This window comes from Anolis carolinensis, chromosome 2 (genome assembly GCF_035594765.1).
Source record: "Anolis carolinensis isolate JA03-04 chromosome 2, rAnoCar3.1.pri, whole genome shotgun sequence".
Classification (NCBI taxonomy): Eukaryota; Metazoa; Chordata; class Lepidosauria; order Squamata; family Dactyloidae; genus Anolis; species Anolis carolinensis.
The window spans coordinates 210,773,574-210,787,102 of NC_085842.1; the positions used below are offsets into that span (position 1 = coordinate 210,773,574).

Genomic DNA, 13,529 nt, shown 5'->3' on the forward strand with positions numbered 1-13,529 from the left:
TGGCAGAATACATTTGATCACTATCTCATTTTTCCTGTCTATCAAATGGTGATTATGAAACTATCATAGCAAGTTCACTTTGATGGCAAGAGGTAGAAAAACGAAGAGGTAGAGAAACGAATAGATCAAATTCAAACTTTTGACTGCCAAAGTAGGTCAAATGGCTACTTTTGTTGTATTCTATTATAGATGCAGCAGGAAAACAAAAGACACTTTCCAGGGATGATACTCTACTACAAAGATTGAACACAACTCAGCTCAGCACCCTCTGAATATTGAGAAGAGTGACCTTCTCCAGAAGAGAGATAATGCTCACAGATCTCCGTCATGCATACACACATTTGTATATTCCTTGACACACAGAGAATAGCACTGAAAGCAAACAGCCCTGAATCTAACTCACCTCAAACATGTTCATGTATGTTATGGGCTTTATATTTTCCTACTCAGCTGAATAATATCCCACATTTTCTGCTTTGAACTGTTATATATGGCAGTGTGGACTCAGATAGCCCAGCAGATATTGTGGGATTTTCTGCCTTGATATTCTGGGTTATATGGCTTTGTGGAAGGGCCTTCAGATACAACTTCTGGATCTCCAATGAAGCACTGGAAGACCTCCCTTGGAGGTGCATCCTCACTGAAGCTCCTCTGAACTCTCAAAGGCATCCAGTGCTATCCTTGAAAGTGATTCCTTCCCAACACAAAACATCCTTGAACCTTCTGAGGAATACCATTAATTCAACAAGAAAAAAACCTTAGTAAGACACTTTCATGGAGCCCATCAAAATCCTATTATGAAGAGAGAGATCCTTCACGCAACTTGGATCAGTAATAAGGTTTTGCTCTCATCATACCTCTGAATTGGACCTCAAACTTGAAACCAGCTATTTTTCTGGAATACAACTACTAGAATCTTCCAGCCTTGTTGGCTAAAGTCCTTCCTAATGGGAGTTGTAGTCCATTTCCCAACATCTATTTAGGCCAAGCACGCTGCTTGCACCTTTCCATCTGGAAGGCAAAAGCTCTGGATGGCAATCAGTTCACTGGACTGTCTTGATAGTCATCAATCTCAACAGCTTGGAATAAAAGCAGCCTGGAGAAAATGGTTTAAAACAGAAGGCAAATATTGGTGGTTCTGTGTTTCCCATCCCTGATTTTAAAACTGCAAATCTTCAAAAGAAATGTCCACCTAATGGGGAGAGGGATGTAGATGGTTCCCCTACAAAAGAGAAGTGTGTCAATAAATAAGATTACCCGAAAATGGAACACGAGCCTAGCTCGGGTCTTAGCTGGAGTCTGCCAGGAGACACTAGCTACTCGTGCAGGCTTTAATCTGCCTGCACGTTCCTTCATCAGTGGAACAAGGGTGGGAGGGGCAGGAGAGGAAAGAGTGGCTCAGTTTTTTGGCTTTAAGTAGGTTAAACAAATCAGAGTGTGTCCACAGGCTTGGAACTGCAGCAGTCGTGCTCCCAGAATAGGCAAAAAGCCTGGGAAATAAAGATGCCGAATGTGATTTCAAATATATTTGTTTGCTTTACTGAAAGCCAGCAGAGATGGGCAGATGAAAGCCAGGAGGGGGAGAAGGATGTGGAAATAGAAAAATAAGAAAGTCAAATATCTAACCCAAGTGACCCAAGTGAAGAATCCAGAAACATCCAGAGATTGTTTGCTTTATTCTAAAGACCAAGTTAATACTAGAAAACAGTTGCCTCCTCCAAATCAGTCCCAAGAATATTTTTTGAGGGGAGGGGAGACTACTGCTTTCAGAATCCTTAAACCAATGGCCATCCTAAATGGAGGTTATAGAGATGTTGTCCAAATTTTCCCCAAGCTCTGCTATGCCACTCTGCCATTCTTCTGACCTCTTCCCGTTATACATTCCCACTTGCTACCCCAATACTTATCCTTCTTTCTTCACCCCAATCAGAAACATTCTCAATTGTGTGAAGAATTTGTGAAGCAGCCCAGATACTAATTTAGCTTTTGGAATTTCTGAGTTGGTATCCTAAAAGATAACTTTTATGAGTTATGCCAAAAACACATCCAATTCATGTTTATCCTCTACAACTCTCAAAACATTGTGTTATGTAGTAACCTGTCTTAGATTGTGTAAGACCACCAAGCACAGTATTTCTAGGCAACACTAACAGTTGATGATTCTCCAGAGTTTCAGACAGGAGTATTCCTCAGACCTACTTAGAAATGTCAGAGAATATACCTGGGTATAAGTAATTGGCCATTCCACTGAGTCATGGCTATGACATGAAATCATGAGAAGGAAACCCTTTTAATGCAAATCTATTTGGGTTTGGTTTAAAATCAAACTGTGGGACTGTGGAAATTAAACTTGATTAAAATTGGAGTCTGCTTCACGCTTTCTCTGACTACTTTCATAATACAGTGGGTGACAGTTTCTCATTTTGGGGTTATTAGCAAACTCAGCTTGCAATGAACAACAACAAGCAAATTTAAATTAGCACAACTGTTTCTCAGCAGCACTTCTTATTTCCAATAATCTGGCTTCAAAAAAAAGTCCAAAAATGGTCCATAGGAACTTGCTCACAGTGCTGTTCATACCAAAGGTGAGATGTGGAACATGAGAGATTTGTGTTCCCTGTCACATGCTCCTGACAAGGTAGCAGAGTTGTTCAGTGCTATAATATATAAACATGTTTAATAAGGTCCTGAGAGCTGCTGTCTCATTGAGACCAAAGCTGAAGAAATGTGTGGCCCTTTAGATATTGCTGGGCTACAACTCCCAGCAGCCCTAGCCAACATAATCAATGGTGAGGGATGACAGGAATTGCAATCCACCATAATTGAAAGGACCACACTTTCCCCAACTCTTAATTTGGCAAAGCAGATTCAGGAAAGGGCAATTTGCAGTGGAAGAATGGCACTGATACTGCTGATACTGATACCCCACTACTTGAATTCATCTTTCCATTGTTGCAAATTGCTGCTCTGCCCAATGAATTTGCATAAAACCTGCTTGATCTCAGTATTATGTTATGTAAATATGTGTAGTTTGGGCCCTAAGAAACATGTCTTAAGCCATTGTCTTTTAATCTTGATTTTGGAAAAGGTCCTTTTTTGGACTCTGAATGCCCAAGCTAGCTGGAGGATTTTCCAAGCTGTAGCATCTGTAAATCCTAGCAGTGCACTCAGTAGATCAACAGTGGACAATAGTTGGCTGTTCAAATAAGGCTAGACTGCAACTTTCATAATGTTTCACGACTGGCTAGGGTTGCTGAGAGCTGTAGTTCAGCAACATCTGCAGAGCCACATACTTTCTATCCCTGCAGTAAACCCAAGTAAATCTGTATCAGGGGCAGAAGAACCATTGTTAAAAAAATAATGGGCAGTGTTAGATGGGTTTTGGGCCAAAAGGTGGCAGGTTTCAAGAGGAGACTGCTTACCCAACACCCTTTCTCCCCCCCCTGCGGCTACTCTCACCCACATAGATATTTTCTGATCCTTTAATGCCAACGTAGTAAGAAGCAAGGAAGGAAAAGCATCCCCAGCCAAAGTAGAGAACCAACCTGCCTTGCATTGAAAGTATCAAGCCCACATCCTATGTAAGCCTCACTTTCACACTACTAGCCTGGCATATCCTGTCTGCTGCAATGCATTTTACTTTGATCGCAGGCTCTCTGGCACCCGAGAAAGTGCCATCAATGCCTGGAGACAGCAAAGTAGGTCAAAGTCGCCACAACAGGAGAAAGGGCAGGATGAGGTGGGAAAGCTTCCAATTGGAAATGGATTTTTTTTTGTTGCTGCAGAATTACATACCTACTTTTCGGTGACATGAATCTAGCAGAGAACCCACTCTCATCCTCACAGTCACAAACAAGAACAGGAAATCAAAACAGGCTTGCAGAAAGTCAAGCCATCTACAGCACCCTATTTCTCTTCAGGGCTCCTGTTCTACCCTGACAATTATGCACAAATATGACTGGGGAGATAATTTACATTTTAGGAAGCAGAATGTTCAGATACTGTCATTTTATACTTTCTACTAAAACATAAAACAGGGATGGAGCATAAGAGGGATGATGCTGTTGTAGTGAGCTTTTGGGTTTCATGATGGGACAATTGGTTGCAAACTGTCATGAACACAATCATGGTTTAGATAGGTCTTTGACCCAGCAGGGCTCTTCTTATGCCCTGATGTTAGCATACATTCGCTTCAAAGCTGCCTGAATGCTATATGAGAGGTGCCATAGCACTGGCAGCTGTATCCTGTTTCTGTCCAAATATTAGGAGGGAACCATGGTATGGATTGTGAGAAACTGACAATTGCTCCAGTTTCCCCCAGTTTTTCACTTATTAATAGTGAATCTTTTCTCTCAAACTATGATACACAATAACACATGGGAACTCTATACCTTTATATATCCTATAATGGGAATGAGCGGCACTGCAGTTGCCAAAATCCCTTCTGCCACAGTAACTACTGTAATATCAGCTGTGACATAAGTCACCAAAAAAACAGAGAAAAATGTACTTGTATTCAAAGGAAAGGTTAAAAAACAAAGGTCTCGCAAACGTCCTTGTCAATCCATATCCTGTAATTCACATGGAAACCGAATTATACTGCTCAAGAAAAGCAAAATGCCCCTTGCTACTTTCAAAGGTATTTATTGCACAGTACTGGATAAATGCTGCATTTCACTAGCTAGGGGCTAACCAGATCCTTGTGAACGTGCTATTTGGGGCATGCAGCATGATTGCGTGTCTGCAGGGCTATACACCATCTAATTTTCATCATGAGATGACTGCTGTCTGTTGATACCAGTGATTATTTTAACCTGGATATCTTTAAATGCACAAGGATGTGCAAACACAGCAGTGGGTCATTGGCTGCCTGCCCAAAATAACACAGCTAATGAGACAGGTTTTCAAACACCCATAAAATGTAGAAAACAAAACAATGGAAATACCTTTGGCAGATTTTCTGCATATGAGTTCCTATTTGTAACCCCATGACTTAAATGAGCTTTCTCAATTAACCCCAATAACATTTGAAATCTCCATACAGAACCTTGATGCCAGGCAACGATGAGACAATTTAATTTTGATTTTTCCCTGGCATGAGGCAAGAGTAATGGCTGTGTTTGAGCAATGCACTTTCCATTAACCCTCATTTCAATCCTGCAAACTTTCCTTATTAATAGCAAAAGACAAACCTCTATAGGCAACATATAAAGAGGGGATAAACTTTGAACTTAAATGAAACATTACTTGAATCTCCTTTAATATCCACATTCTGGTTATCACTGATATTGTTAGGAACCATTATATTCTCCAAACTCTGAGTCCCAGGCTGAATCCCAGTAAATTATTTTGCTTCACAATTCAGTGCCCCATTATTGAATAACATCCCAGTTAGATAGGCATTGCGATAAACTCCTTGGCTAGGAAACAGCTTCCCAAGGAGCATTAAAATAGTTAACTCTGTCAACATCTCAGGGTTTAAAATAATAGTTTCTGTTCCTAAGGACTTTAATTGTGAACAAATTGCGAACAAAATGCAATTGAAAGTAAGTAATGCCACACCAAAGCACACAAGTACAATTGGTCTGCACTATTGAAAATTCAGCCACTAACTCTTTATTACAAAATTCCCTGACAAGTCACTGGCATTCCCTGAGAAAAATCAGATCCCCAGACAACTGGTATGATAGCGGTTCCAAGAAAATTTTTGGCCTGGCTGTAAAATCCCTCAATTTTAAGCAGAAATTGCAAGAAAGGTGCACTGCTGAACCATTTGATCTTTCTTCTGTCCCCTCTTTCAATGGAGGCATCCTGCAGGGTTTCAGCTTTTAGCATCAAAGAGCAGCAAATGAGAAAAGCAATGGGACAATACCCCCTCCTCTCCCCCAATCCTTGTGTTTCATATCGGGCTGGCTGACCTATTTATTTGCGGTCACACCAAGACCTTCAGTTTCCCTTCTCCAAATGCTGTCATACCTCTAAAGAAAGAAAGTTCATCCTAACTGAAGATGGCAATGCAGTAATCAATCCTGTAGGCTTGCTCTCTATTAGCTACCTACTTGTTTTCCCTACTAGTGGGCACAGCAATCAATGCTACAGGAGTGTTAACATATGTCATGCAGCTTTTCAGAGCTGTTGATAGATTTCATGAAGATTCTAGGCATACAGCTCTATGAAGGATCATGGAAAGCACTACCAAAAAAGGGGGGGCTGTACATTTTTAGGGCTTCTAGACATTCCAAACAGCAATGCCTATTATTAAATATACAGAGTCTCTCTGCTATCAAGAATGACATGACATGCAGAGATCAAGAGGTAAAACAGTGACTGATAGACAATTACCTGTTGCTTTCTGCAAGTGTCAATTATGGAAAAGCTTCTGCCAATAACACATTTTCGCCTTGGACAATTAAGATTGCCAAGACAAACTTTGCAAAAGAAGTGTAACTAGGCCTTTGTGAGAGCTCTCTTTCTCTGCAGATAAATAATTGCTGTCATCTTTCATCTTGAACAACGGACTCTGATCCAACAAAAGAAAACATTTCTTCTGAGATCCTATAGTCTATCCCAGTGGTTCTCAACCTGTGGGTCCCAGGATGGTTTGGCCTTCATCTCCCAAAAATCCTAGCCGCTGGTAAACAGGCTGGGATTTCTGGGAATTGTAGGCCAAAAGACCTGGGGACCTACACATTGAGAATCACTGGTCTATCCTCTTCCCTCATTTGGTGTGTCAAAATCATGAGGGGAGTCATATGGGTGAGGGAGGACGGAGTGCGAGTGTGGGGGAGACTGACAGAAGGTATAATTGCACTTGCTCTCTGTTATCACTGCTCTCCCACTGAGTGCTGTCCCTTCCCCTAACATCTGATACTGACAGAAAAAAAATCAGAAATGACACGAGCCCCAGATTTGTTACACTATTGCACTAGTTCATGGTCTGACATGAGACATTCCTCCTGTTTCACAGGTTTCTGGTAAAGCAAGCTGCAACTCCAAACAACACGAAAGACAGTCATGCCCCAGGCCAGCCCAGGTAGGATGGAATCCAGGTGACACACCTTGAACTGGAGGAGATAGGATGTGGCCCTCTTGGAGCAGGAGATCAGGAGACTCAGCATTACATACAGAATGCTGCTCAGAAAACTTTGGCACGCAAGATGCTTCTATCTTAGCCTGCCCGCATTCAAAATAGCACACCTGAGCACCGCACGAAGATGCATCTTTTGTGCACTCTCTTCCACTGTGGCCTCTGACTCACCCGGCAATCTCCCTCTAGCAGTGATTAGCTGGAGAAAACCTTGGGCATGTGCCGCTGTCATTCAAGGCTGCAGGGCTCAGTGGAGAGAATGCACAGTCAGGTTAGCGCCACGCAAGCAGCAAGTCACATGCAGGCATGCCCAGGATCATCCCAGTAAGGGACCTGACAGGGATGTCACTCCCATCAGACAGATTAGGTAGATGGACACTGGTCCGTGTGGTCAGCAGAAGGCAAGCGCCAACCTCTGGCTAAGGCAACCTTGAATGCCTTTTAGCAGGGAGAATTATCTGGCTAGTGGTTCACAGGCCACACTTGGATCTCTGAGAAAATTCAAATAAGAAGTATTTATTAAAGTTATTTATTATTTAAAAAGAAGAAAAGGGTTTTCCATCATTATAAATAGAGATGTGTTCACATTGTAAAATCCTCTCCACCTTTCTATTTGGGTTTTGTGCATAATAGTACACCCCCCCCCCCCCCCCACGAATGCATTTAGTTTTAAAGGACTGATTGAATGACATAAATATCCCATTATTGAAGGCATATTGTAAAATCCTCTGCAATACAGATTAGCAGAAAAACAGTAAAGTGTTCAAAAACGTAGTGCAAGAATGCAGAATACATAGCGTCCCAGGTGTAATTGGACTGCAACTCCCCTTGACCCTAACCAGCATGACCTATTTTATTATGGTATACTACCTCTGCTCAGGAAATCATACAAAAGGGCAACTCCCACCCTGCTATTTGGAAAACTAAATGCCTTAACAACACAGAGGTCAGTCAGTCCCTGCTTTAGAGGCATAGTCTTGTATACATCTGTCCCCAGCAGGAATTGCTCCAAGATGGATCTTATGAGGAAAGAATTCCAAAATCTCCAACAGTATCAGCACTAAGGTGTATTTCTCCTCAACATGCATTGGAACTAATAATAATAATAATAATAATAATAATAATAATCTTTATTTATACCCCGCCACCATCTCCCCAATGGGGACTCGGGGCGGCTTACATGGGGCCATGCCCAGAACAATACAATATAACAAAATATAAATAAAACAACAAATCATAACGCATTAAACAATACAATAAAAGAAAATATACACTACAATAAACAAAATCAAAAGAACAGTAGAACAATAAAACCAAGGGCAGGCCACATCAACACTAGTTTAAAACTCTCACACACTGCTGTAGGCAGGGGATAAATATTATCAAAACAAAACAAACAGGATGCTAATGTACAGTAAAAGCAATGCCTGTGCAGTGGAAGGTCATACAAGTGGACAATATGACACTACAAGTCACAATGCAATTATATTGCCACTGTGGTTCGGTAGTGCTACTGAGACACCAGAGTATGGCAGTCTATAGAGGAAATCATTATTTCCCCCAACTTTGTTCTTCCAATTGAGAAGACAAAAAGCCTCTTCCCAGGTTCCAATAACAGAAGGATGTTAGGCATCATGGTAGAGTTTCCATGTAACTTTTTCGGATGTCATAGCAAGAGCTCCATTGTGGTGGCATATTTAAATACAGGTGTGCACAAAGCATAGTACTTACGGTACTGTCCAATTATGACAGGACCCTGCAATAGCGCTAGATGTCACACCTTACCTTTAGGCCAAAATAAATCTGGATGACACACTATCCCAAGAAAATTCAAGAACTATTATTCACATATTCTTCGAAGCTCCTCAAGGCAAGGCACTGTTCTAGTTAACTTTGTGACAACCCTCCAGGACAAAAGAGGTTGAGAAATAATGTGAGGGTCATAAGGCTACCTGCATGGTTTCATTCCTCCATCACCCTCATTCAGCCCGCAGTCAGCACACCACACGGGTTCTTGTAGCCACTGGGGAATTTCTTGGGGTTTAATTAAACATCTCTTTCCCTATAATGCTATGAAAAACATACCCTACCTTGCACTCCAAAAGCTTCTTATGGATGATTTAGAAGAAGGGGGAAGAAATTAGGCTTTACATTGCTTTTCAGTCAGGGTAAAAGCAGGGAACTAAATGCTCCCTGTGCAAGTTTCCCTTCATGATCTGTGGCCTGAGGTCTGAGCTTCCCAGCACTGGGTGATGTCCTTACTAAAAACTAAGAATGTGCTAAAGCCCAGTTTATGCACTTTTTGTGTAATCTGCACTTTTAAAAAAAACCAACAAAAGAATGGAGAAAAAAGAACTAGAAAGTGAACAAATGATGGAAAGAATAAAATTCTACAGAAATATGTTGCTGTTGTGTGCCTTCAAGGCATTTCTGAAAAGTGACAACCCTAAAGTGAACTTGTCATGGGGGTTTCTTGGCAAAATTTATTTGAGGGCATTTGCCTTTTATTTCCCCTGAAACTGAGAGAATGTGACTTGCTTGAGGTCAGCCATTAGGTTTCCATGACCAAGCGGGGATGTGAATATTGGTCTACTTGTCTCCTAGTCCAACATTCAAACCAAATGTATATCACAAAAAGATAAATTGATTGAGTTGAATAAATGTTACAGATTTGTATCTATTTGATTTCGCATAATTTATTCCTCTTCTGCCAATTAAAAGGACTGGCAAAGAGGTATGCAGATCACTAAAGCTCTACCTCTTGATCCCTGGGAATCTTGTTCAGAATCCCATCAAGCGCTACTGGGTCAAGCCAATCTTTATTTTATTATAGGAAAGAAACATGACCTTTAATCATACAAAATAAAAAAAGAACAGAAGCAGATACTTTCAGAATGTTTAACTCAGAGCCTGATACCAGCGTCTCACTTGCGTGTGATGCAGTGGTGAAATAAATATAGCTTCCCACTGATAGGAGGGTAAGCTAAGGATTTCCATCTTGGAAATTCCTCACTCTATCCTTGCCATCTTCAGTAAAGAGAACTCAAGATGGTAAAGACTGAAACTCAGTACAATTGTCTTCCACAACCTAATATACAATATCTTATAAACCCGATCAATCACAATCTGGTGGGATGGTAGGCATCACAGTCTGACACCTCTTGAGGGTACCAGGTTGGGAAAGACTACTGCACCAAATCAGTCTGAACTGGATACATCTCTTCAAGACCACTCAGCTATCACATATCAAAAGATCTGTTGTGGACCACTTCAGGGACGGACCTGAGTACAGGGGCTTATTTGGTTCAACACTTTTTGAACATTCAATATAAGTCCTTCTTTCTGCTTAGTAAATCAGTCCCTAACATCTCTGTCACATTCCTATACATCAGGGCTTTTTTTTTTTCCATTCGCAAGCCCTTTCACCCAAGGAATTTTTACACATGTAGGTATATGAAATAGATATAAAAAATCAAGCATTTCCGGAAAATAAACAAGCATTTGCAAGGCTTGCTATACTGGTGGATTTTTCTTTTTGTGCAGCACAGCTGAAGCATTTTCTTCAGAGTCCACAGTAAACCCTACACAATGTTGCTAATAGATTTGTGTAAGTAGGTAGCATTCGGAAACCTTTTACTGTTGCCAAATTTTCAGGACTCCGACACTGAGCTAAGGGAACTCCATTTGGATACATCTCTTCAGGGCTGCTCAGATATTACGTATCAAAATATCTGTTGTGGACCATTTCAGGGATGGACTTGAGCACAGTGGCGTTCTTGGTCCACCCAACACTTTTTGAATGTTTAATAGAAGCCCTTCTTTTCTTAGTAAATCAGTCCCTAACATCTTTGCCACATTCCTATACATCAGGGTTTTTTACTTTTTCCACTGATGAGCCCTTTCGCCCAAGGAATGTTTACATGACTCCGACAATGAGCTAAGGAAACTCCATTTGGGTCAGGAGGACCCACAGTTTAAGAAGTAGCGCTATACACTATAGTCTTGGTGGGGGTCAGCATTTCTTGGGACTCGCTGATCCCACAAAACCTTCCAAATGCTCAGTGTTAAACACATCTTTCCATTCAGTCAATCAGTCCCTACCATTTTCTTCCACATTCCTATATACTGCATAGCCTCTTGGGACTTGCTGACCCCATTTAACCTCTACTTCTCTCTCGTGCATATATATACACACACACAAGCATGCGAGCTGTCTGTACACTGTGTTGTCTGTCGAAAGCTTTCATGGCCGGAATCACTGGGTTGCTATGAGTTTTCTGGGGCTGTTTGGCCATATTCCAGAAGCAGTGGCTGTACACTGTTTTTTTAAGTGACACAGAAAACAAAAACAAAAAAAGAGTAGCAGCTTTCCAGAGTCACCTGTCACATATTGCTGGTTTCCTTTCTTTTCTTTTCTTTTCTTTTCTTTTCTCCTGAGGTGTACAAATCCAACTGCACCCATGTGATTCAAATCCATGACACTGTGTTGCATTTCTAAACACGTAATAATTGTATGCACACATTCCAATGCCACTCAGGACCCTTCCACACAGCCATATAACTCAGAATATCAAACCAGAAAATCCCACAATATCTGCTTTGAACTGGGTTATCTGAGTCCACACTGCCATATATTCCAGTTCAAAACAGATAACACGAGATTTATTCAGCTGTGTGGAAAGAGCTCAAGTCCCTCCCTGGCCCAAAAGCTGCAGCCTCTTCCTAACTAATAAATCCAACATTACATCAGTAACCATCCCCCACTTTCTTTGTATCTGCAGACATTCCAGGGTGTGTTTTTTCATGCAATCACCCTTCCAAAAACATCTATTTATCCTTCATCTCCAGAAAAAAAAACCCTAACAATAAAAGCCCATGCCAAAAGCAGAAAGGTTTGCTGCAGGGAAATATCCACTACCTAAAAATAACGCAAGAGGATTCCTTTCTGTGCTTGTGGTTGTTTCCAAAAGGAAATGAATTCAGTCCCTGAGACTTTTTGATGCCATAGCAGCTCCAAGACAGAAGGGGATCTCAGGTTAGGGCTGAAAAGGAGAACGCCCAGATAGGAATACAGTATAGCTCAAAATATCACACAATGCAAAGGAAATTGGAGGCAAAGGGCTTGCAGAGCCTTGCAGCCTTTCCTTCCTTGCTGAGAAGAGAAGCAATATCTTAAGGTAAGACATCCCCAGAAAGGATGTGAAAATAAAAAGAGCGTTGCAAGAAGAAGAGCCTTACCTGAATTATTATCCATGGCGTGCCTCTTTTCCTCCCGTTGTGAAGGTGAAGAAACAGAGCGAGAGGGGAAATGCTCTGGTTGTGTTGTGTGGCGAGAGAGAAAGGACTGGGTTTCCCAAAGAGGGCAGGGACCGGAGACCAAGAGAGGAGGATGCGCTCAAAGGGAACCCTCTGCGGCTGGCTTGCCCTCCTTGCCTCCCTCTTCTCTGTGTGTGTGTCTGTAGGTATGTGTGTAGATGGCTCTCCCTCTCTCTCTGGACGCGTGTGTGTGCTCTGCCTGTTTGCTCTGCTCCCGCTGCTGCTGCCGCCCCGCTGCAAAATGGGTTTAAGGCTCCAGAAGGCAACGTTTTTGCTGTCGAGTGCCGCTTCCACGTGCTTCGGAGCAAAAGCTCAGGGAAAGCGGAGCGAAGGCGGGCTGGGAGGGGGGAAAGGGAGGGGGGGGAGAGAGAGAGGAAAGGCGAGGCTGGAGGTTCCCGCCTTCCACCCACCCACCCCTTTTTGGTTTGTATTTATTGGCACTATAGGGTTGCCCGCCCCCCCCCCCCCATCCCACCCATGGATGCAGCCCTTTCACAGCTAAAAAGAGCTCTGGTGGTTATTCGAAGCTGAAGTCAATGCATTTCTCCTCCAGGAATGGTTTCTCCAAGCCTCCCTTGAAAGTTTTTCTAGTCACATTTCTCTACTGCTTATTAATCCAGTGTATACACTGGGGAGATTCCATTCCCCCCAGTATATACCCACATCATAGGATGGATAGATGTGTGTGTGTGTGTGTGTGTCCATCTATATCCCCAGTATGCTCACTTCACAGGATGGATATGTGTGAGTGTGAATATCTATTTATTTATTTATCTATCTATATCCCCAGTATACCCACATCACAGGATGGATCGATAGATAGGTGTGTGTGTGTGTGTGTGTGTGTATCTCCCCAGTGTATACCCACATCACAGGATGGAGAGATAGATAGATAGATAGATAGATAGATAGATAGATAGATAGATAGATAGATAGATAGATACTAGACGTGTGTGTATATCTGTCTATCTATCTATATCCCCAGTATACTCGCAGCACAGGATGGATATGTGTGAGTGTGAATATCTATTTATTTATTTATCTATCTATATCCCCAGTATACCCACATCACAGGATGGATCGATAGATAGGTGTGTGTGTGTGTGTGTGTGTGTCTATCTCCCCA

General features: G+C 41.9%; 1 protein-coding gene across 1 annotated transcript in view; it reads right to left on the reverse strand.

Annotated features, from left to right (window-relative positions):
* LOC100566411 (nuclear receptor subfamily 1 group D member 1) overlaps positions 1-12,728 on the reverse strand; it is a 35,656-nt gene extending 22,928 nt beyond the window's left edge. Inside the window, exon 1 of the mRNA XM_062971643.1 lies at positions 12,326-12,728. Within this exon, the coding sequence (XP_062827713.1) occupies positions 12,326-12,341 (16 nt within the window). The 5' untranslated portion in view covers positions 12,342-12,728. The remainder of the gene's footprint in view (positions 1-12,325) is intronic.
* Positions 12,729-13,529: the final 801 nt, after the last annotated feature.